We start from the raw sequence: 22,026 nt of genomic DNA, 5'->3' as shown, positions 1-22,026 counted from the left end.
CCTCTCCTCCCCCCAATGCCCAGTGACCCAGTGTGTGAGGCCTTCTCCTCCCCCACCACCGCCCAGTGACCCCGTGTGTGGGGCCTTTTTAATTGAATCCTCGACCAGGTTGAGCAGGTCCTGGGGATATCAGCCCGTGGTTCCTGAAGAATGGACGACCCCCGCTGACAGTGCGTGATAATGGGAGGGGGGGGGCAGGATCCGTGAAGGACACCAGCCCCTCATCGACAGAGGAACAAATCTCCCCTCCCCCACCCACATACAAGAAACAATCTTTATTTGGATGAAGGGATAAAACCCTCAGCCTCCTGGATTGTTACTGTCCGGGGACAGATTTTCAGTGGTTCTGTGTTTTTACCCCCATCAGTGGTACCTGGATAGAAGTAAGGATAGAGTTTCTCAGTGAATGTAGCAGTGAAAGTGTAGATATGGGACTTGTTATCTGAGTTATAAAAGGACACCTTCCCTCCCTCATAATCCAGACAGACTCGAATCTTTCTCGGTTTCACACTCAGCTCTAAGAGTTTCGGTGATTTCTCACACGCCCAGTATTTATTCCCCTCGCTCAGCGACATTGTCCAGTATCCGTTACCTGGACTCAGGTAGATTTTCCCCTTCCTATTGCTGGATTCCTTGGCCACACCCACATCCCACTCAGTCTTGTTCCCCACCTCCACCTCCCAGGAATGTTTCCCTGATGTGAATCCCTCTGATCCCAGGACACAGACACAGGAATCAAATCTCTCCGGATTGTCGGGAAGCTGCTGCCGTTTCCCGGTGTTTCTCACGTTCCTCAGGTCCTCAGACAGGAGAAGTTCAGGATGGGCTGTATTAGGGTCGAAGGTCACTGGAGCTGGGAACAGATGGACACAAATAAAATGTTAGTCACACTCACTGTAACCTTCACAGCCGGTTAGTGATTGGGAAAATCAGCAATGAACCAGAATGAGAAATTCACCCCCCACCCGGGGAAGAGTTTAAACAGAGCACAGGGGAAACGGGAAGACACTGCCCGGGGGAAGGTTTTACCTGGTGCCCACACCCTGCAGTGAGGCTGAGGAAACCCCGTTACAGATGGGGGAGGGGCTAGGGAGGGTGACAAGGACCCAGGACTGCACTGAATCAGGGATCTGCAGTTTCTGGAATAGAGAGAGACAGAGAGACTGGAGGAGAGAGAGAGAGAGAGTGGCAGGCAGAGAGAGAGATAGGTAGAGAGAGAGAGAGAGAGAGAAAGGCAGAGAGAAGGGGGCTGGCAAAGAGAGAGACAGACAGGCAGAGGGAGAGACAGGCAGAGAAAAAGAGAAGAGTGAGGGAGAGCGAGAGACAAGGAGGGACAAGATGAGACAGGCAGAGATAAAGAAAGGCACAGAGAAAGAGGGAGGGAAAGGGGCAGAGAGAGAGGGAGAGGGTGAGCAAGAGGGAGTGCGAGAGAGAAAGGGTGAGTGAGAGAGAAAGTGAGCGAGAGAGAGGGTGAACGAGAGAAGTTGAGTGAGAGAGAGAGGGAGAGCGAGAGAGAAGGTGAGCGTGAGAGAGAGAGAGGATGAGTGAGAGAGATGGAGAGCAAGAGAGAGAGAGGGGGGGTGAGAGAGGGGGGGTGAGAGAGAGGGGGAGGGCAAGTGAGAGAGGGAGGGTGAGGGAGATGTAGAGAGGTTGAGCAAAAGGGAGGGTCAGCGAGAGAGAGGGTGAGCGAGAGGGAGGGTGAGTGAGAGGGAGGGAGTGTGAGAAAAGGTGTGAGAGGGAGAGTGAGATAGAGAGGGAGGGAGGGGAAGAGAGAGGGAGGGCAAGAGTGGGAGAGTAAGAGAGGGAGAACGAGCGAGAGGGTGAGCGAGAGAGAGGGAGTGTGAGAGAGGTGAGAGAGAAGGTGAATGAGAGAGTGGGTGCGCGAGAAAGAGAGGGTGAGCGAGAGAGAGAATGGTAGAGAGGGGGTGTGGTAGAGAGAAAGAGGCAGAGAGATTACGGAGGCAGACGAGAGAGAGACAAGCAGAGAGAGAGGAAGAGATAGTATCTGACAGTGAGAGAATGTGACAGGCAGGGAGAGAAAGAGAGTGTGGGAGAGGGTATAACAAGGCCACGACAGGCAGAGTGAGAGTGCATCAGACAGAGAAAGAGTGAGAGACAGTGACAGGCAGAGAGGACGAGAGTGCGACAGGCAGAATGATCTCACAACAGGCAGTGAGCAAGAGAGGGCGTGATAGAGAGGGAGAGAGCAACAGGCACAGAGGGAGAGTGCAACATTCAGAATGAGGTCATGACAGGCAGAGAGGAAGAGATAACCTGATAGGCAGTCTGAGAGGGGTGACAGACAATGAGAAAGAGAGTGTGACAGGCAAAGAGAAAGATGGTGTGACAGGCAGAGAGAGAGAGGGTGTGACAGGCAGGGGGGAGAGAGAGAGGGGTGGGACAGGCAATGAGAAAAGGAAAGAGAGGGCTTGATAGGCAGTGAGATAGTGAGGATGACAGGAAGAGAGAGATTGAGCGCAACAGGCAGAGAGCGAGGGGGTGCGATGGGCTGAGAGAAGATGCAACAGAGATAGAGGGCACAGGCTGAGAGAGTGAGGGGGTATGACAGGCAGAGAGTGAGAGCGTGCATGACAGATGGAGTGAGGTCATGCCAGGTAGGGAGGGAAAGGATGTGACAGAGAGAGAGAGAAAGGCAGAGAGAGGAGGGGAGAGAGAGAAAGGGGGAAGAGGCAGATAGAGAGACAGACAGTTATATGTTGTTTTATCTGTAAATACCTGTAAATAGCTTCAGGGAACTACTTATCTCAAACTAATGTGTTATGTGCAAGTGTTCCAGGAGGCCACATTTCACAGCTGCACCAGAGACTGAAGCGATGTGTATGTAACCAGTTCAATCTGCTTCTTCTTTTGAATCAGACAGGGTGGCAAAATTAAACACAGTTTTTTATCTTTACAAATATAAAGTGTGATTATTAACAACATCTGGAAACCAAAAGACAACAAGAACACATGGAAAAGAGGGAGAGAGAGAGACAGGCAGAGAGAGAAAGGGAAAGACGGGCAGAGAAAGAGAGAAAGTGGGGAGAGACAGGCAGAGAGAAAGAGGCAGAGAGACAGAGCGAGACGGGGAGAGAGAAAGACAGCCAGGCAGGGAGAGAGAGAGGGGAAGAGAGACAGGCAGAGAGAGAGAAAGACAGGCAGGCAGGGAGAGAGAGAGGGGAAGAGAGACAGGCAGAGAGAGAGAGAGAAAGACAGGCAGGCAGGGAGAGAGAGAGGGGAAGAGAGACAGAGAGAAAGACAAGCAAGCAGAAAGACAGAAGGGGACAGAGGAAGAAATGGGGAGACAGATTGAGAGAGGCAGAGTGAGAGAAAGGCAGGCAGAAAGAGAGAAAAAGATAGGAAGAGAGAGAGAATGAGAGGAACAAAGAGCAGAGAGAGAGACGGAGAGAGGGTGAGAGGGGAAGAGAGTGGGAGAGAGAGAGAGACAGGCAGAGGGAGGAAGAGAGAGGCAGAAAGAGATGGGGAGAGACAGGTGGAGAGAGGGGGAGAAAGTGTGAAAGAGAGAGGGAGACAAGCAGGGAGAGTGAGACTGGGAGAAAGGAGGGAAGAGAGGGACAGGCAGAGGGGGAGAGAAAGAGAGAGACACAGGCAGATAGAAGGAGAGAGGAAGAGAGAAGGGGAAAGGGAGAAGCAAGAGAGAGCGAGGCAAAGGAGGGAGAGAGAGGGGTAGAGAAAGAGGGAGAGAAGTGTGGGAGAAGGGAAGTGAGACAGAAAGAGATAGGACCGGAAAGAGACAGGGACAGGCAGAGAGGGAGGGCGCATCTGAGAGAGAGAGAGAGCAAGAGGGCATGACTGATGGTGTGTGTGAGAGAGAGAGAGAGAGAGCAACAGATGGAACAAGGATATGCCAGTCAGAGAAAGAGAGAGAAGGGGCATGACAGGCAGAGACAGTGCAACAGACGGAACAAGGCCACGACAGGCAGAGAGCAAGAGGGAACGCAGCAGAGAGAGAGAGAAAGGAAGGGGGAGTGACAGGCAGAAAGCAAGAGAGTGTACAACAGGCAGAATTAGGTCATAACAGGCAGAGAGGGCAAGGGGCATGACCGAGATGGTGGCGTAGTGGTAATGTCACTGGAGCAGTAATCTAGTGGCCCAGGCTCATGCTCTGGGGACATGGGTTCAAATCTCACCATAGCAGCTGGTAGAGTTTAAATTCAATTAATAAAATCTAAAACTAAAAGCTGTTCTCAGTAATAATGACTTTGAAACCATTGTTGTAAAAACCCACCTGGTTCACTAATGTTGTTTAGGGGAAAGAAATCTGCCATCCTTACCTGGTCTGGCCTACCTGTGACTCCAGACCCACAGCAATGTGGTTGACTCTTAACTGCCCTCTGAAATGGCTGAGCAAGTCACTCAAATCAAGAGAAATTAGGGATGGGTAATAGATGCTGGCCTTACCAGTGATGCCCACATCCCATGAAAGAATAAATAAAATGAAAGTGAGAGGTTAACAGAGGGGGAGAGTGTGATAGGCAGAACGAGATTGTGATAGAGTGAGAGGGACAGGTGAGGAGGGAGAGAGAGCATGTGAGAGGGAGATGAGAGAGCATGAATGACACAGAGAGAGCACTGATTATAATATGCCTTTAAGTGATATCACTAGAAGGTAAGTATGTCACGTGATCCAGTCTTGGTTCATTTTGCTTTGAGCAGAGCACACACACACAGCTCTGATGCCTTCAAGCTTTATACCTATGTAGAACCATGTGCCTAGTCTTAATGATTGACCCACAACGTGTTTACCCAATCACCGATAAGAAATTGGTGCCTTGTCTCTTGTAGAGTAAATAAGCCCAAGGTATTATATCATTCTAATAACACGACATGGTGATCAGCAGTGGTAAGACAGGTGGCAGCAAGATTAAGGGAAGGTGACATACAAACAGAGAGCAGAGACTGTGACTTAAAGTGAGTGAGAGAGATAATGTGACAGGCAGAGAGAGGGAGAGACAACGTGACAGGTAGAGAGAGGGAGAGTGTTACAGGCAGAGATTGAGAGAGCATGTGGTGGGCAGAGAGAGAGAGAGAGAGGTGAGATCATGACTGACAAGAGATAGAGTGTGTATGACATGCACAGAGAGAGGAGAGGGTTATAGAATGACTGGCAGAGAGATTAAGGGTGGGAAGGGCAGAATTAGTTCATGAAGGCAGAGAAAGAGAGAGAGAGAGCGTAATAGGCAGTGAGAGGGAGAGGGTGAGAAAAATAAAGAAGGAGAGAAATGTGCCAGACAGAGAGAGGGTATGACTGACAGTGAGAGAGAGAGACAAACAAAGAGAGAGGGAGATAGAGAGAATGACAGGCGGAACGAGGTCGCGACAGGCAGAGCGAGAGAAGGGGCACAACTGAGAGAGTGAGAGCATGACAGACATAAGAACATAAGAAATAGGAACAGGAGTAGACCATTCGGCCCCTCCAGCCTGCTCCGCCATTCAATAAGATCATGGCTGATCTGCTTGTGTTTCGAATTCCACATTCCCATCTACCCCTGGTAACCTCTGATTCCCTTGCCTAACAAGGATCCATCTACCTCCGCCTTATAAATATTCAATGACCCTGCATCCACTGCCTTCTGAGGCAGAGAGTTACAAAGTCGCACAATCCTCTGACAGGAAAAAATTCTCCTCATCTCTGTCCTAAAATGGCGATCGCCAATTTTAAAACAGTGATCCCTAGTTTTGGACTCACCCACAAGGGAAATATCCTTTTCACGACCACCTTGCCAAGACTGGTCAGGATCTTGTATACTTCAATCAAATCACCCTTCGCCCTTCTAAACTCCAGTGGAAACAAGCCCAGCCTGTCCAAACTTTCCCCCTAAGACAACCCGCTCATTCCAGCTAAAAACCTAGTAAATCTCATTTGAACCATCTCCAAGGCTGAGAGAGAGAGAGCACGAGTGTGTGCAACAGGCAGCGGGAGAGCGTACGATAGGCAGAGAAAGCGAACGTACGACTGACAGAACAAAATCACAACAGGCAGAGAGACCGTAAGACCATAAGACATAGGAGCAGAAATTAGGCCATTCGGCCCATCGAGGCTGCTCCGCCATTCAATCATGGCTGATAAGTTTCTCAACCCCATTCTCCCGCCTTCTCCCCGTAACCTTTGATCCCCTTACCAATCAAGAACCTCGGTCTTAAATACACTCAATGACCTGGCCTCCACAGCCTTCTGTGGCAATGAATTCCATAGATTCACCACTCTCTGGCTAAAGAAGTTTCTCCTCATCTCTGTTCTAAAAGGTCTTCCCTTTACTCTGAGGCTGTGTCCTCGGGTCCTAGTCTCTCCTACTAATGGAAACATCTTCCCCACGTCCACTCTATCCAGGCCTTTCAGTATTCTGTAAGTTTCAATCAGATCCCCCCTCAACTTTCTAAACTCCATCGAGTATAGACCCAGAGTCCTCAAACGTTCCTCATATGTTAAGCCTTTCATTCCTGGGATCGTTCTCATGAACCTCCTCTGGACCCTCTCCAGGGCCAGCACATCCTTCCTGAGATACGGGGCCCAAAATTGCTCACAATATTCTAAATGTGGTCTGACCAGTGCCTTATAAAGCCTCAGCAGCACATCCCTGCTTTTATATTCAAGTCCTCTCGAAATAAATGCCAACATTGCATTTGCCTTCCTAACTACCGACTCAACCTGCAAGTTAACCTTAAGAGAATCCTGGACTAGGACTCCCAAGTCCCTTTGCACTCCAGATTTCTGAATTCTCTCCCCATTTAGAAAATTGTCTATGCCTCTATTCTTCCTACCAAAGTGCATGACCTCACACTTCCCCACGTTGTATTCCATCTGCCACTTCTTTGCCCATTCTCCTAACCTGTCCAAATCCTTCTGCAGCCTCCCTGCCTCCTCAATACTACCTGTCCCTCCACCTATCTTTGTATCATCTGCAAACATAGCCAGGATGCCCTCAGTTCCTTTCATCTAGATCATTAATGTATAAAGTGAAAAGTTGTGGTCCCAACACTGACCCCTGCGGAACTCCACTAGTCACCAGCCGCCATCCTGAGAAGGACCCCCTTATCCCCACTCTCTGCCTCCTGCCAGACAGCCGATCTTCTATCCATGTTAGTACCTTGCCTCTAACACCATGGGCTCTTATCTTACTGAGCAGCCTCCTGTGCAGCACCTTGTCAAAGGCCTTCTGGAAGTCCAAGTAGATAACATCCATTGGCTCTCCTTTGTCTAACCTACTCGTTATCTCCTCAAAGAATTCTAACAGATTTGTCAGGCATGACCTCCCCTTGATGAAACCATGCTGACTTTGCCCGATTTTACCATGCACTTCCAAGTATTCTGAAATCTCATCCTTAATAATGGACTCTAAAATCTTACCAACGACCGAGGTCAGGCTAATCGGCCTGTAATTTCCCATCTTTTGCCTCACTCCCTTCTTAAACAGGGGGGTTACATTAGTGATTTTCCAGTCCTCTGGGACCCTCCCTGACTCCAGTGATTCCTGAAAGATCACCACTAATGCCTCCACTATCTCTTCAGCTATCTCCTTCAGAACTCTGGGGTGTAATCCATCTGGTCCAGGTGATTTATCCACCTTCAGACCTTTCAGTTTTCCTAGCACCTTCTCCTTGGTAATGGCCACCATACTCACCTCTGCCCCCCGACTCTCTTAAACATTGGGGATGTCACTCGTGTCTTCCACTGTGAAGACTGACGCAAAGTACCTATTCAGTTCCTCCGCCATTTCTTTGTTCCCCACTACTACTTCTCCAGTGTCATTTTCCAGTGGCCCAATGTCCCCTTTTGCCTCCATCTTACCCTTTACATATCTAAAAAAACTATTGCAATCTTCTTTTATATTACTGGCTAGTTTACCCTCATATTTAATCTTCTCCCTCCTTATTTCTTGAGAGAGAGAAGGGGAAGAACAGAGAGAATGAGAGAGTGAATGCAACTTGCAAAACAAATCCGCGATAAGCAGAGAGAGAGAGAGAGAGGGAGCTCAACTGACAGAATGAGGTCGAGTGAGAAGGGGCAGCGAGAGCGTGACATCAGGGTGGTACAGGAACAAGCAGCCACACGAGATGGACACTTGGACCATGGGCCTGAATTTTTCATCCGTTGGGCACGCGCCAGAGTCAGACTCGGAGTCAAGAGAGACTCGACCCACACACCCCTAGTTTACAGAAATTCCAACCATCAATGAAATGGTGTCAGCACGAAAACACTCCCCAGGGTCAGGTCCATGTCGCCCAGGGAGAGGGTGTCCCGGGAAATTCAGCAGGAAGGGGCTGCACCCAGCCTGATTATCCTTGTCCACTCAGGTATGATGAGTATGATAGACGATGTGTAGATATTATAGTGGAGGGAAAGAAAGGTAGTAGACACTGGAGTATCCAGCACGGTGGTAGATTCACCCTCTCCTATGATCTACAGGAGAATCCATTGTATTGGGAAGATTTACAGGTGACACAGTGGCTGGAGCGATATCCAAACCCTTAAATGTTAAGGGTGGGACCCCAACAAAGTGGACGTGTGTTTTAGTGAGATGGGACCAGCCTGGGATGGGAGTTTTAGGTTCAGATTGGAAGTTGCCTCTCGTGGTAAATAACTGTTTGTGGGGTGGAATGGATAGCGGACGAGGTGTTGGTTATTCCTCCACGTCACGGTGAGACATGGGAAATGACATCAATAGGATCCTATTATTTAAAAACTCTGAGAACTCGGACACGGGAAATGTATAGGACTGTAGTAGAAGAAAATAGGGAAGTCTCCACTGTTCACAAACATGATTGTGGATGAGTGACTGGGGGAGAAGTCAGGATAGAGGGAGACCCCATGTCCCAACCATAGAAACAATACACTTTCCCTAAGGAAGTGGGGAAAGACCTGGAAAAGGCTGTAGCCTCCCTAGTGGAACAGGGGGCATTGGGACTGGGATGACAAATGTGAAAAGGCTTACATTAAACTGAAAATGGGCTTGCAGACTGGCCCAGCTCTGGGACCTGTGGACCCCGACAAGGACTTTTATCTGGAAGCTGCAGCCACTGACGTCAGTTTCAGTGAAGTCCTTCTGCAGGAAACAAACGGTCACTTGTGACCAGTAGCCGATGTGTCCAAAGTCCTAGCAGAGGGGTTTTCCCTCTGTGAGGGACATCTGCTAGTGACCTGTTGGGCAGTGAAACATTTTACCATTTTCACCGGCATCCATTACTGACCCAGCACAACCCAATCCGACTGTTGTTGGACAGAAAAATGAAAGAAGGAACAGGATCTAGTGCCAGAATAACCAGATGGACTTTCTTGCGAAGTGGGAAAAACATTAAGGTAAACAGAATGGATGACCCTAAACTCATAGCTAATCTCAACTATCTGGGAGAACCCCTTACTTGTACCTTACAGGGGGTTTGGGAAACTGAGGGAGGATTCAAGGCAGTAATCCACCCTGAGGGATGAGATATTTATGTTGATGGCTCTAGTTTCTGTTTGTTGAATGACACATTATTATTTTGGTACATTAACTGCCATGCAATCGTCAGTGATGTGGCATTCTGGATATAAGTGCATACCTACATGTCAAATATAACCCCTAAATAATTTTGGAATAATATATATATAACAATGACCTTGTAGTCTTTGACATGAAAAAAGGGGGAAAAAAAGGAAAAGAAAAACAGAATGCTGGATTAACGATCCACAAAGGGAGGTTGAATGAGCAATATCCCTGCCCAATACTATGAGTGCCCAGCAGGTGGGGCTAGTCACTGTGACTCTTGGTCACACATCCGAGTGAAGGAGAGTCAGATAGAGGGTCAGAAAGGGGTCTGCCCGGCAATAACTGAACCCCACCTGAAACCCCCACCTGAGAAAAAATAGGTTTAAAAGTCCCACAACAGAGGTTAAAACTGCTCAGACAAATGAATAGGAAACATTTTCTGTTTTGAATGGAAAGGCAACGGGACCAGAAAACACTGCTGAAATTTTATTAGAGGAACTTTTCTTTAAAAGGAAACTACTATTGCTTTTGGTAGACATCCAATTAAAGACATGTCTTACTGACTATTTTTCCAAATGAGGCTAAGAAATTGAACATTGGTTTAAGGGAGAGAAAGGATAAATAAAGGAGATATTGGAAATTCTTCCCCCTTATTCCATGTTATAGACCACAAGGTCGTTATATATATTCCAAAATGATTTAGGAACTATATTTTGACATGTAGGTATACACATATATCCAGAATGCCACATCACTGACTATTGCATGATGGTTAGTTTACCAAAGTAATAATGTATCATTCCACAGCACATGGAGAGTTCTGGAGAAATGCACTGCACCTCAGCTCCGATATTTGTATCTAAAATTCTAATTATTTTGGACTTCTGGGAACCATAAGATGTAACATGGTGGCAGCAAGTGTTTGTGAGTAAACCCCAAACCATATAAATGAAATAAATGCTGAATTAGTTTGAGAAAAATCAACTCAAATTAGTATAGAATGAAAAAAAACTGAGTGAACTGCATGAAAACGAAATGATTGCTGCCACAACCATGAATACACAGCTCTAACTCAGGATGAAATGAGAGGCCAATGATGTTATGGAGGCATTTGATAAGTTTAAACAAGAGTGTAAATTGACATGAAGTAAACATAAATCTGTAGCTGAAGCTTGATACTGAAGCACAGAGTAACATCATCCTGCTCAGACTATATCAGAAGATCTTTCCTGAAAATTTGAAAGAAAATAGTTACCTAAAGAAAGATGCTCTGAAATTCAGCAATGTCAAACTGACAGCATCTGGTGGACTGAGATTCGACAGCTCGGAATGTCCCAAATCAGAGGGACACACAAAGGGAAAGCCGTTAACTGCGTGTTCTGCGTTGCTGAAACAGGTGGTCCTGCTTTCCTGGGTTGAGCAGATGTGAAGAGTTGTAGCTTACTCAGTAAACCATGAGATGATGGAGGCGTCACTGAGGGTTGTAGGTAGTACATCCACTGGAAAATGTCCTCCAATCAGATGCAAGAAAGATCTGGTCCTAATGTACCCAGAGTGTTTTGTTGAGACGGTTGGATGCTTTGAGAGTTTTGAGTACAAAAATACAAGAAATAGGAGCAGGAGTAGGCCTGTCGAGCCTGCTCCACCATTAATATGATCATGGCTGATCTTGGGTCTTCAACTCCATTTTCTTGCCCGTTCCCCATTTCCCTTAATTCACTGAGAAACCAAAAATCCAAAGATCTTAAGTATAGAGTCAATGATTTATCACATCACCATTGACCCAGAGAAGAAGCTGATGATTCACCAATCACATAAATACCAATAGACTTAAAAGGAAACCTAGAAAACGAACTCCAGGAGACGGAAGAAAAGAAAGTGATTGTCAGAGTCCCAGAGCCTACAGATTGGGTAAGTTTCATCATTATGAGAGAGAAGCCAAATGGATGTCTACGAGTTTGCCTGGATCCCAAAGATCGTAATCAAGCAATTAAGAGAGATCACTGCCCCATTCCAACACTGGAAGAGATCACACCAGCACCAACAGGGGCAAAGGTTTTCACCATGTTTGATGCCAGAAATGGCTACTGGACTTAAAGCTTGACAAAGAATCTTCACTGTGACAACATTCAGCACATGTTTTGGACAGTACAAATTCCTGCCTTTTGGCCTTGAAGTGAGCCAGGATATGAGAAATGTAGGTGAGAAATATGAGAAATATAGGTGAGAAAAAAAAATATAAAAATTAAAAAATAAATATTAAAAAAAAATTTGTATGGAAAGGCAACGGGACCAGCGAGTTTGTTTATGAGTTAAGTTTCAGCCTTGAAGCTTTGAAGTCTGAAATTCAATTTGAACTTTTAAAAACACTGCTGAAATTTTATTAGAGGAACTTTTCTTTAAAAGGAAACTACTATTGCTTTTGGTAGACATCCAATTAAAGTCATGTCTTACTGACTATTTTTCCAAATGAGGCTAAGTGGCAAACATCAGAAATTGAAAATTGGTTTAAGGGAGAGAAAGGATAAATGAAGGAGATACCCCACCCCCACCAGCCCCCCACCGCACCCCTCCCCGTTCCCCACCCACCCCCAACCCCCACCCCCACCGCACGCCACCCACCCCCACCAACCCGCCACCGCACCCCACCACACCCCAATTTTTGCTGACAGAGGATAAGGTTGTGAGGAGCAAGCCCACACTCTGCACTCTCGACCTTGCCAGCTCCATTGTGGGGTCAGGTGAATCATAGCCCTCCCGAATTTTTGTCGAGTCGGGCCAGCTTCTCCATGACTCATGGTTCACGGCCTCACAGAGGAGTTGTGACACATAGTCCGGATTTAGGAGCCTTTTGAAAGCTAAGGTCAAAAGGTCTTACTTATGCCCCCCATGTCCTTTTCATGCACCTACCATTCCCCCCTCCATTCCAACCCAGTGCCAACCCATTCCCTCCATCCATCCCATCATCCCTTATAGCCTCCATGTGAACTCATAGCCCTTCCATGCCCATTAACCCACTGTACACAATGTATAGAACCAATGAGCCAGTAAGTAACAATGGCACTCGGGGAACTGCTCAGAAATAAAAAGCTATTCACAAATTGTCTTTTGAAAACGTATTACTGTTTTTACAGCCGAAGGGGCTGAGAGTCCAGACTCATTAAAGGATTATCTCAGTGAGGTTCTGTTTTGACACATGGAGAGAAGGCTTGCCTTTGCTTGATTGACACCTTTCAGTAGTTATAATACATTTTCTGTCTGTGATCAGCTTTGTTGATGTCTCAGTGTTTATTTTCACAACATTAAGAGGTGTTGAAGCTGCTGTGTTTGATACTTTAATGGTCTGTCTGACTGACACTTTTACAGGGTTGTAGGAACAACAGTGTTTTTTTCAAAAGACGATTTGTGAATGGGTGTTTTTATAGCACTTCCACACAGGTCATTGTTACTATATGGCTCATTAATTCTGTACATAGTGTACACTAGGTATAAGGGTACGAAGGGCCATAATTTGGATTGAGTTGACATAGGAACACAGGATCAAGGAGCAGGAGTAGGCCAGGCAGATCCCCGAGCCTGCTCTCCCATTTGATAACATCATAGCTGAACCGATTGTGGCCTCAACTCTACTTTCCTGTCTGCAGCCCCATAACCCTAGACTCACTTGTGTGTCAAAATTCTATCAAACTCAGCATTGAATAAGTTCAGTGACCCAGCCTCCACTGCTCTCTAGTGAAAAGAATACAGGCTAATGACCATCTAAGAGAGAAATCAAATCCCCTTGTCTCAGTTTTCAATGGGAGACCTCTTATTTTTAAACCTTGTCCCCTAATTCTAGTCTCCCCCACAAGAGGAAATACCCTCCTGGTATCCACCCTATCAAGTACCCTAAGAAACTTATATGTTTCAATAAGATCCTCAGGATTATATAAGTTTCAATAAGATACTATCAACATATTTAAAAGCCTCTGTGCATGAACATTGCAGAAATCCACCAAGATTGGTTTTCCTTTGTGTAGTGCCCATTCCCTTGTTTTTCGTGTAATACGTCACATCTCTTGGGAGTACTGACAGGTGATGACTTGGGAGATTTGTCTGCGCTTGTTCACTGAATAGTAATTCTGTATTGGTTCTGCAGTATGATGAAGTGTACATGGTTGGAATAGGTATACATGATTTCACAATGTTCAGCACCATTCACGACTCCTTAGATACTGAAGCAGTTCATGTTCAAATGCAGTAAGTCCTGGACAACATCCAGGCTTGGGCTGACAAGTGGCAAGTAACATTCACGCCACACAAGTGTCAAGCAATGATCATCTCCAACAGGAGAGAATCAAACCATCACCCCTTGACATTCAATGGCATTACCATCACTGAATCCCCCACTTCTAACATCCTGGGGGTTACTATTGACCAGAAACTGAACTGGACTTGCCATATAAATACAGTGGCTACAAGAGCAGGTCAGAGGCTAGGAATCCTGTAGCGAATAACTGTTAAGAAGATGTAATAATCCTTATAATGTTATTGGAATTTATTGTAAAATAGACTAATAGTGGGATGTGTCTGTGTGTCTATACGTGTCAGTGTGTGTATGAGACTTAAATGAATTAGTCTGGGTGCTTTGGTCTAAGAAGGGAGGTCAGCTTTGAAATGTTAGATAGATAACCATGGGGAAGTTTAGAAAGATAGGTGTCAGGGGAACCTTTGCATTTTGAAATAAACCAGACTAGATTGTTTTCAAAGGAGGGGTGAAATGTGTCACCTCGTCAGGTGAAGTTTAGAAACAGTGTGTTTATTTTTCCTGAAGATTACTGGAAAAACTTAGTGCTATAAGAGGGTTTTATTATTAGGGAGATAAAGTCCAAAGACAGAGTGAAACAATGGGTATTTGCATTCAAAGAGGAAGATATGTATAAAGACTGTTTTGTAAGGGATGGCATTTTTAAAATTTTATAAGTATGTGAAAAAGCCTTCAGCATCTATGCCTCAAGCTGCTGTCTCCAGGGACTAAAGTGAAGAAAATGCGCTCCGAATGCGACTTGTTCAGGGTATCATGATTCTTTCCCTGAGTCTTTTAAAATCTATGTGTCTTTCTGTTGCCTTGACAAAAGTATAACTTGGAGTTAGATTGAGTAGGGAATTTGAAGTTATCATAGTAGTAATTTGTAGATCTGTGTATGGATTAAAAATCATTTCTCTATTAGTAAATGTTCACTCTAGTTTTGTAAAAAAAACCTATTAGATTTGTTGGTCTTATTACTACTGAATTCAAGGCAGGCATCTCAACATTTATACAAATTGAAAATTAATTGTGACAGTTGTTTCAAGTTTCCCTCTGGGATTTGAACAGCTCAGCATTTACCGTCGGCTGTGTCATAACATTCTTGTGGGATATATTTGAAATTCCTTGATTTGTTTGGAGTTGGTGAATCTTAAGGCTACGAGTAGGAGAAGCACTTTGAATTGAGAAGTTTGGCTGAGGCCTTTTGTAGTGGTGAGGCTGCAATATGGCTTTGGCAGTTGCTCAGACTTGTTTGGGAGTTGAAATTATAGTTTGGCCTGTTTACAAAAGATATCTAAAGTTAAGTTACTGGAATTGGTGGATACATTACAATTGGGGTTACCTGCAGGGGTTAATAAAGCAGATATAATTGAAGGTATAACACAACATTTGAAGTTGGAAGTGATACCTGGCACTAATGAGTCACAGCTGGAGGTAGCGAGACTTCAGTTAGAAATGAAGAAGTTTAAACTTGAATAAAGAAAGGAACGAGAAAAATTGAGCAAGAGGCAGCAGAAAAGGAAAGGGCATTTCAAAGTGAGAAAGCAGAAAGACAAGAGAAAGAAAGGAAGCTAGAACTGGAATTCCAGGCAAGAGAGAAGGATAAAGAAAGAGAGGCAAGGGAAAGTGAGAAGGAAAGAGAAAGGGCATACCAACTTCAAAGGCTGGAAGTTAAAAAAGAGACCTCATATTCTGAGGAAAGTTCTGATGATGTAAAAACCTTTAATTTAAAACCCAGTGAGGAGACGTTTAAATTTGTACAAGTTCTTCCAAAGTTTGAGGAAAGAGATGTTGAAGCATTCTTTATTTCATTTGAGAAGATAACTAAAGAGATGAAATGGCCACAGGAAAACTGGACATTGTTGTTACAATCCAGGTAGGTGGGTAGAGAACATGAGGTTTATGCTTTGCTGTCAGAAGAAATGTCAATGAACTATGATGTGGTGAAAAAAGGCTATTTTGAGTGCAGATGAGTTGGTTCCTGAGGCAGACAGGCAGAAATTTAGGAATATGAGAAAACAGCCGGGGCAAACTTATATTGAGCTTGAAAAAGTAAAACAAAGTAATTTTGACCGGTAGATACGGGCATTAAAGATAGAGACAACATATGCAGCTCTTAGAGAGGTAATTATTTTGGAAGAATTTAAAGATTCAATTCCTTCGGTAGTGAGAACTCATGTGGTGGAACAGAGGGTTGAATCTGTCAGGCAAGCAGCAGAGATAGCTGATGATTGTGAGTTAGTTCAGAAAGCTAAACCTTTTTTTCGTCACCCTTTCAAATTGGAAAAGGATAGAAAGTGGGAAGGTGAAAGGAAGGTTTGTAGTTAGGGGTGAGAAAGAGTAGGTGGAAATTGTCAGGATGTTTTTCCTAAGAATACAAAGGAAGGTGCTGAGGGTAGAAGTCACATTCGAAAATTGAGATGATTTCATTGTAATAAAGTTAGACACATGAACTCAGTCCGCTGGAAATTGCAGGGGAAACCTGTTGGAATTATAGGGTGCAGAAAAGTTCTGGAATTAAGAGGACAGTGGGTTCTGAGTTTCAGGCACAGGAAAATCCAGTGGTTTGTGTACAGATAAAACAGGAGGAACCAGTGATAGGTAATGAAGTGCAAATATGTTCATAATTTTCCAAAAATCTTAGGACTCCCTCCTGAACAGCACTGTGGGTGTACCTACACTACATGGACTGCAGCGGTTCAAAGAGGCAGATCACCACCACCTTCTCAAGCGCAACTGGGGATGGACAATAAATGCTGACCTAGCCAGTGACTCCCACATCCCATGAATGAATAATAAAAAATTAAATTCAGCTCAAATTGTGCCGCTCAGCCTGCTGGCCGATGATGTGCATTGCAGAGTTTGGTGATATTCTCCCAATGTAAGCACCGGGTTTCCAATGGTTCTCCTTGGGCTCTGTCTTCCTCATCTTTGTCTTGATGTTACTATGGATGGTGACCAAGGACAGGTCATTGCCCGCCGGTCGGCCTGCAATCACTGGACCCGTGGTGTCCACAATGTAAAATATCTGGGGTAATCAGAGTGAGTTGTTGAAGTGACATTTGAATGTAATAGATCCCAGGGATGGAATCTCCCGCTCATTGTATGCAGTGAGTTTGGCGTTGGTTGGTTGAATCATCACTTGCCATTTCTGTGGGTACATACATTTCAGTGTGTGAAATGGAATGATGTTTACACTGGTACTGGTATCCAGTTTTGCACGTGGGTTATGCTGCCCCTTCAGCTATGGGCATATTTATCTGGATGTTGGCAAAGGCTTCTGTTGGTATCACTGTGCCAATATATTCTTTGATGTTCACCAGGCTGATTGTTCACTTTCACTGTTGGTGGTCTGGTCATTCTCACCTGACCGTGTAGCTTGGCCAGACATGTCGTGGATCTTCTCTTGATGCTGTTTGGTGCACACCCTTGGTTTGTTGGAATGCTGCATCTGTCCGGCCTCTGGTTGTGGTTTCTCATGACATTGAACCACTTCTTTTGGCCTTTGCTTTCAGCACTCACACTTCCAATGTCCTCTGATGCCACATACATTGAATACAGCATTAAAAGCTGGGCAATTTCTGGATGTATGTATGAGATTGTATCTCCTGCATTGCTTACTAGTCTAACCTGTATTGGCAATGGTGCCAATGGTGGATAAATTCGGCATAGCCTGTAGACTTTTTCTACCCAATAGTCTGGTTTCATACTTGTATCTGCTTTGTAGTCACTTCTATAGTGTAGATTTTGGGCTGGTCCAAGAGGTCTTTTTGGAACACTTCTATTGGAGTAGATGCTATAACAAGCTCGATTATTCTGTCGGCTAGCTCTGCTGCCGTGAAGTCACAATCACACCCCTTGTATCGACAGCTACTGATCAATGGTCTCTGTCGGTTGTTCACTAAAGGACATGAATTCCAGAAGGTGTATTCTGAAGTTGAGCTTCAGTCGTAATTGATCTTCGAGTGTTAGACCATATTTTATTCAGATTTTTAAGGTGGCCATCTGACGGACTTGACATGTTCAGTCTGTGGAGACCTTCATTCCCGACAGCAATTTTCATTTCAATGTTGTTTATCACGTTCAGAAATATTGAGGTCCAGAAAACACAGCTTGACGCGTTATCAGAACAAAGTCAACTCAGATAGAAGATCAGTTGCCTTCCAGTCGAGTGTTAGAAATTTTGTGGTCATCTTTTTGCTTTTTTCAGGATTTTTAATGCTATCTGAAAGTTGTAACAGCTATTCAGATTTTCTTTTACAGCTTTTGAACTTAGTTTAGCTCCAGGTTGCAGCACTTTAAGTGGCAACTGCCTTAGATGATCATTGGTTGCTGCTTGACTGCAATGGCATTGCTGTTCAGCTTTGTTTCTTCTCTCCTGGTTTAACTCTATGCTTCACCCACAAAATAGTGATTTAGGACAGAAAATGGTTACAGGGCTTCAAAATGAAAGCAAACTGTGAAAAGTTTTTTTTACAGCTCCACTAAAACCTCACAGCATTTATATTCTATACCCCAGCCAATGAAAGCAAGGATCCCGTATACCCTCTTGACCATCTTATATCCCTGTCACATATGGGACCACACTACACTCCAAACCCAGACATGAACATTCACAGATAATCCACTGCTTCAGGCTCCAGACTCAACAAAGCAATATATTTCACCAGGCCACACTTCTGGCTGCATCCCCAGTCGAGCCTCTCAGGTTCATTCTGCCCATGTGCTCATCTCAATTCGATTCTGTGCACGTGGAAAATCTCACACTCGGAATTTGCTAATAAAGATTTACCGATACTAATAAACCTTACTAGTATTAATAAGCTTTACTAATATTGATAAATCCTACTAATACTTAATATGCCTTACTAGTGGGAATAAACCTTACTTAAAAATGGAAGATAAAACTCGCCAGCTACTAATTTGTTATTAATAGGTAATATTTTTAACATTTTTTAAACTCAGTCCCTAAGCAGCAATACTCACCAGCCAATCATCTTATGACTTTCACCGTGAGGTTATACTGGAACTGTATAAAACACTAGTTAGGTCACATCTGGAGTACTGCCTGCAGTTCTGCTCACTGCACTCTCGGAAAGATGTGATTGCACTATGGAGGATACAGAGGAAATTTTAGTTATGAGGAAAGATTGGATAAGCTGGGGTTCTTTTCTTTGGAACAGAAGAGGCTGAGGGGAGACCTATTTGAAGTGTATAAAATTAGGAGAGGTCTAGATAGAGTGGATAAGTAGATCCATTTCATCCGAATGTCAGGTTCCTGCTTCCAATTTGAAAATCCGGCCTGTCCATTTGGATTATATTGAATTGTCTAATTTAATTAGTTCACGTTGCAAGGTATTGCTCGTGGATTGAAAGAGCAGGACTATGAAAGCAAACAGGTATGAAAAGCTGAATAATCCGCTCTGAGATCAGAAGCGTACCCAGCTTCACGGAGAGTATTATGGGACATGATGATGTCGGGCGCGTTTATGACATCATCACGCCGGTTGCTGATAATAGAGTACGTGGGCGGGTCAAAAAGTCAGGAACCTGCCCGCGATATTTAAATATCAATTTAAAAGGCAATAGAGCTATTTAACTACCCATCTCACTGCAATAATACGGTAAAAAGATAATAATACCCCTTCAGGGTGAGAATCACGACTGGTGGGGATTTTGTTTTTTTCATAAGCGAGCTTGTTAGGGCGGGTTTTAAAACTGCAGCTCACACCAGAGTCTCAGCTTTGCAATTAACACTTCATTGACAGCAGAGACTGCTCGTGTGACTGAGCAGAGGAACCTTTTGGATACTGTTTCATCAGGAGGACTCTCCTTTGGTTCAGAGGGTTCTTTCGATTGATTATTTTCCTGTTTGTTACCCAGGGGTGAAAAGTCTCGGAGACAGATGGCATTGTGGTCTCAGTTGGAGAGACATCCTCCAGTGAGGAGGAGAGAAGGATTAAGAGGAGAAGCAGGATGAGAAAGGTGAGAGGAAGAAGGGAGCACAGGGGCGCTCAGGATGCTGTGGTTCCTCAGGAAGGAGGCAGAGTAATGCCAGACCCCAATGGGCAGGAGGAACCCAGAAACCCTCAGCGGAGGCACAAATGAACTTATTCTGTCCCAAGAATATACAGGCAGAGATTCAGCTACCTGCAACTGAGTGAGACTCAGTGACTTTCAGGAGTCACTGTGACATCACTATGTGAGATGCTGACAGGGGAGATCTCACCCAATCACCTGGTGCCTGTCACATTGAAGGTAACAGTGGAGCTTTACTTCTTCACAACAGACACATTCCAGGCAGCCTGTGGAGATCTCAGTGGGATAACACAGCCTGCTGCACACCACTGCATCAAGGTGTTCACAGATACAATATTCCAAAGGGCTGAGAATTACATCCCCTTCACGCAGGATGTCCAGGGCCAAATGGATAAGGCTGAGGATTTGCAGCGATTGCAGTTTTCCCCCGGGTGCAGGGAGCCACTGACTGCACGCACGTAGCCACTAAGTCTCCTGCTGGACAGCCATGCACCTTCAGAAACAGAAAGGGCTTCCACTCGATCAATGTCCAGCTGGTGTGTGACCATATTCGGCAGGTCATGCAGGTGTGTGCCAGGTACCCAGGCAGCAGACACAACTCATACACCCTCAGGAACTCTCAGATTCCAGACCTCTTCACCAGCCCGGATGCGTTAGAGGGATGGATTCTAGACATTAAGAGCTATTCACTGAAAAGATCTCTAATGATGCCTGTGAGGGTGCCCAGAACTGACACAGAAAGGAGATACAATGAGAGTCACAGCAGCACCAGGGCCATAGTGGATGTCATGAGGTGTCATAATTTTCACAATATTTTTCTGTTTTATTGTAAAGTAGGTTTATGGGGGTAAATAGTTAGGTCTGTCTGTGTATGGGATTTAATTACATTTTGTAACTCTTTTGAGTCAAAACCAAATAAACTAAATTAACCAAGGGACAAATGAAAAGGCAGCCCCTTAAAGGGAAACTGCAGAAACAAAAGACAAAATTTGAAGCAAACTTACAAACATTAATCCAAAATGTGATCAAAGTGATCAATAAAACACCCCAGTGCCCACGGTGCCCACCGAGAACGGAAGGCCTCGGCGGTGCCAGCGGGGACTGCGTGCTCCGTCTCCAGGGACTCCCGGCTGCAAACATAGGCACAGAAGACGGGGAGACAGTCGGGCCTGATGACCCCCTCGATCATCCACTGGCTGGGCCTGAAAATGGCCAACTTGGCCGGGCCCAGGAGCAGGTTCACGAGGAGATGCTCCTCCCTCCCCGTCTCCCTCCTCATTGGGTGCCCGCAGATCAGGAGCGTGGGACTGAAGTTCAAACAAAACAGAGGCAAAAGGTTCTTCAAGTAACTAAAAAGGGGGTGCAGCTTATAACAACCTATAAAAGTGTGGTCCTCGCACTCCACAAGGCCGGAAAAGACGCAGACATCTTGGGAGTCCGTGAACCGACACATGCTACGGTTGTATGTGACTGCTGCCTGCAACACCCTCCACCCCAGGTCCCTGATGGAAAGGAGGAGGACTTCCATGTAGAGAGCCCCCCCACTGGGGACCTCTGCCACTGAAGGGCAACAAGGTATGCCAGGGCGTGTCTGGGCAGTGGCTGAGGGCAAGGGAGTGAAGGGTGTGCAGCGGCAGCCCATACAGGAACCCCCTTCGCACCATGCTAAAGGACACAGAGGGCATTTCCGTGAGGTGACTCAGTTTGCAGGGCTCCAGCTCCAGAGGGAGGGTTTGGGATTTGGGGCGAATGTGGAATTCTGTCCAAACAGGGGTACGCTCTGAAGGAAGGCCACCGCACACCTGCACCATCTCGAGACCCAGAATGACATCAGGGCTGGGCATGACCGTCCTAAGGTCTTGAATGACATTGGCTGTGAGCCAGATACATACTGATGCACTATGTGCCAAATCCTGCAGAAGCATCCAGCCCACTCCTCCGCCATCCAACACATCCCCTGTCCTGGTCACCCCGGCAGCCACAGCCCTCCTCTCCGCCAGCCACCGAAAATGGTGGAGGTACAGATTCCTGAGCAGCGGCTCTCTGATGATATTGATACTCTTCAACAACTTCAGCACTCACACATGGGCATAGATCAGACGAGAAGACTCGTAAGAGGGTCAGTCTATTGGCCGGGTATGAACAATGACATTGAAGTCATCATCAAGGAGTACAAGGCATGTCAAGAGCACATGTCAATCAACACAAAGC

The 22,026-nt window shown here is 45.5% G+C and overlaps 1 protein-coding gene across 1 annotated transcript in view; it reads right to left on the bottom strand.

Moving 5' to 3' along the window:
• Positions 1-275: 275 nt before the first annotated feature.
• Positions 276-22,026, bottom strand: part of LOC144695597 (zinc-binding protein A33-like) — a 37,811-nt gene continuing 16,060 nt past the window's right edge. The window contains exon 6 of the mRNA XM_078566496.1: positions 276-853. Within this exon, the coding sequence (XP_078422622.1) occupies positions 276-853 (578 nt within the window). The remainder of the gene's footprint in view (positions 854-22,026) is intronic.

This window comes from Cetorhinus maximus, chromosome 21 (assembly GCF_964194155.1).
Source record: "Cetorhinus maximus chromosome 21, sCetMax3.hap1.1, whole genome shotgun sequence".
Taxonomy (NCBI): domain Eukaryota; kingdom Metazoa; phylum Chordata; class Chondrichthyes; order Lamniformes; family Cetorhinidae; genus Cetorhinus; species Cetorhinus maximus.
This window is presented reverse-complemented; position numbering and strand designations above follow the sequence as displayed.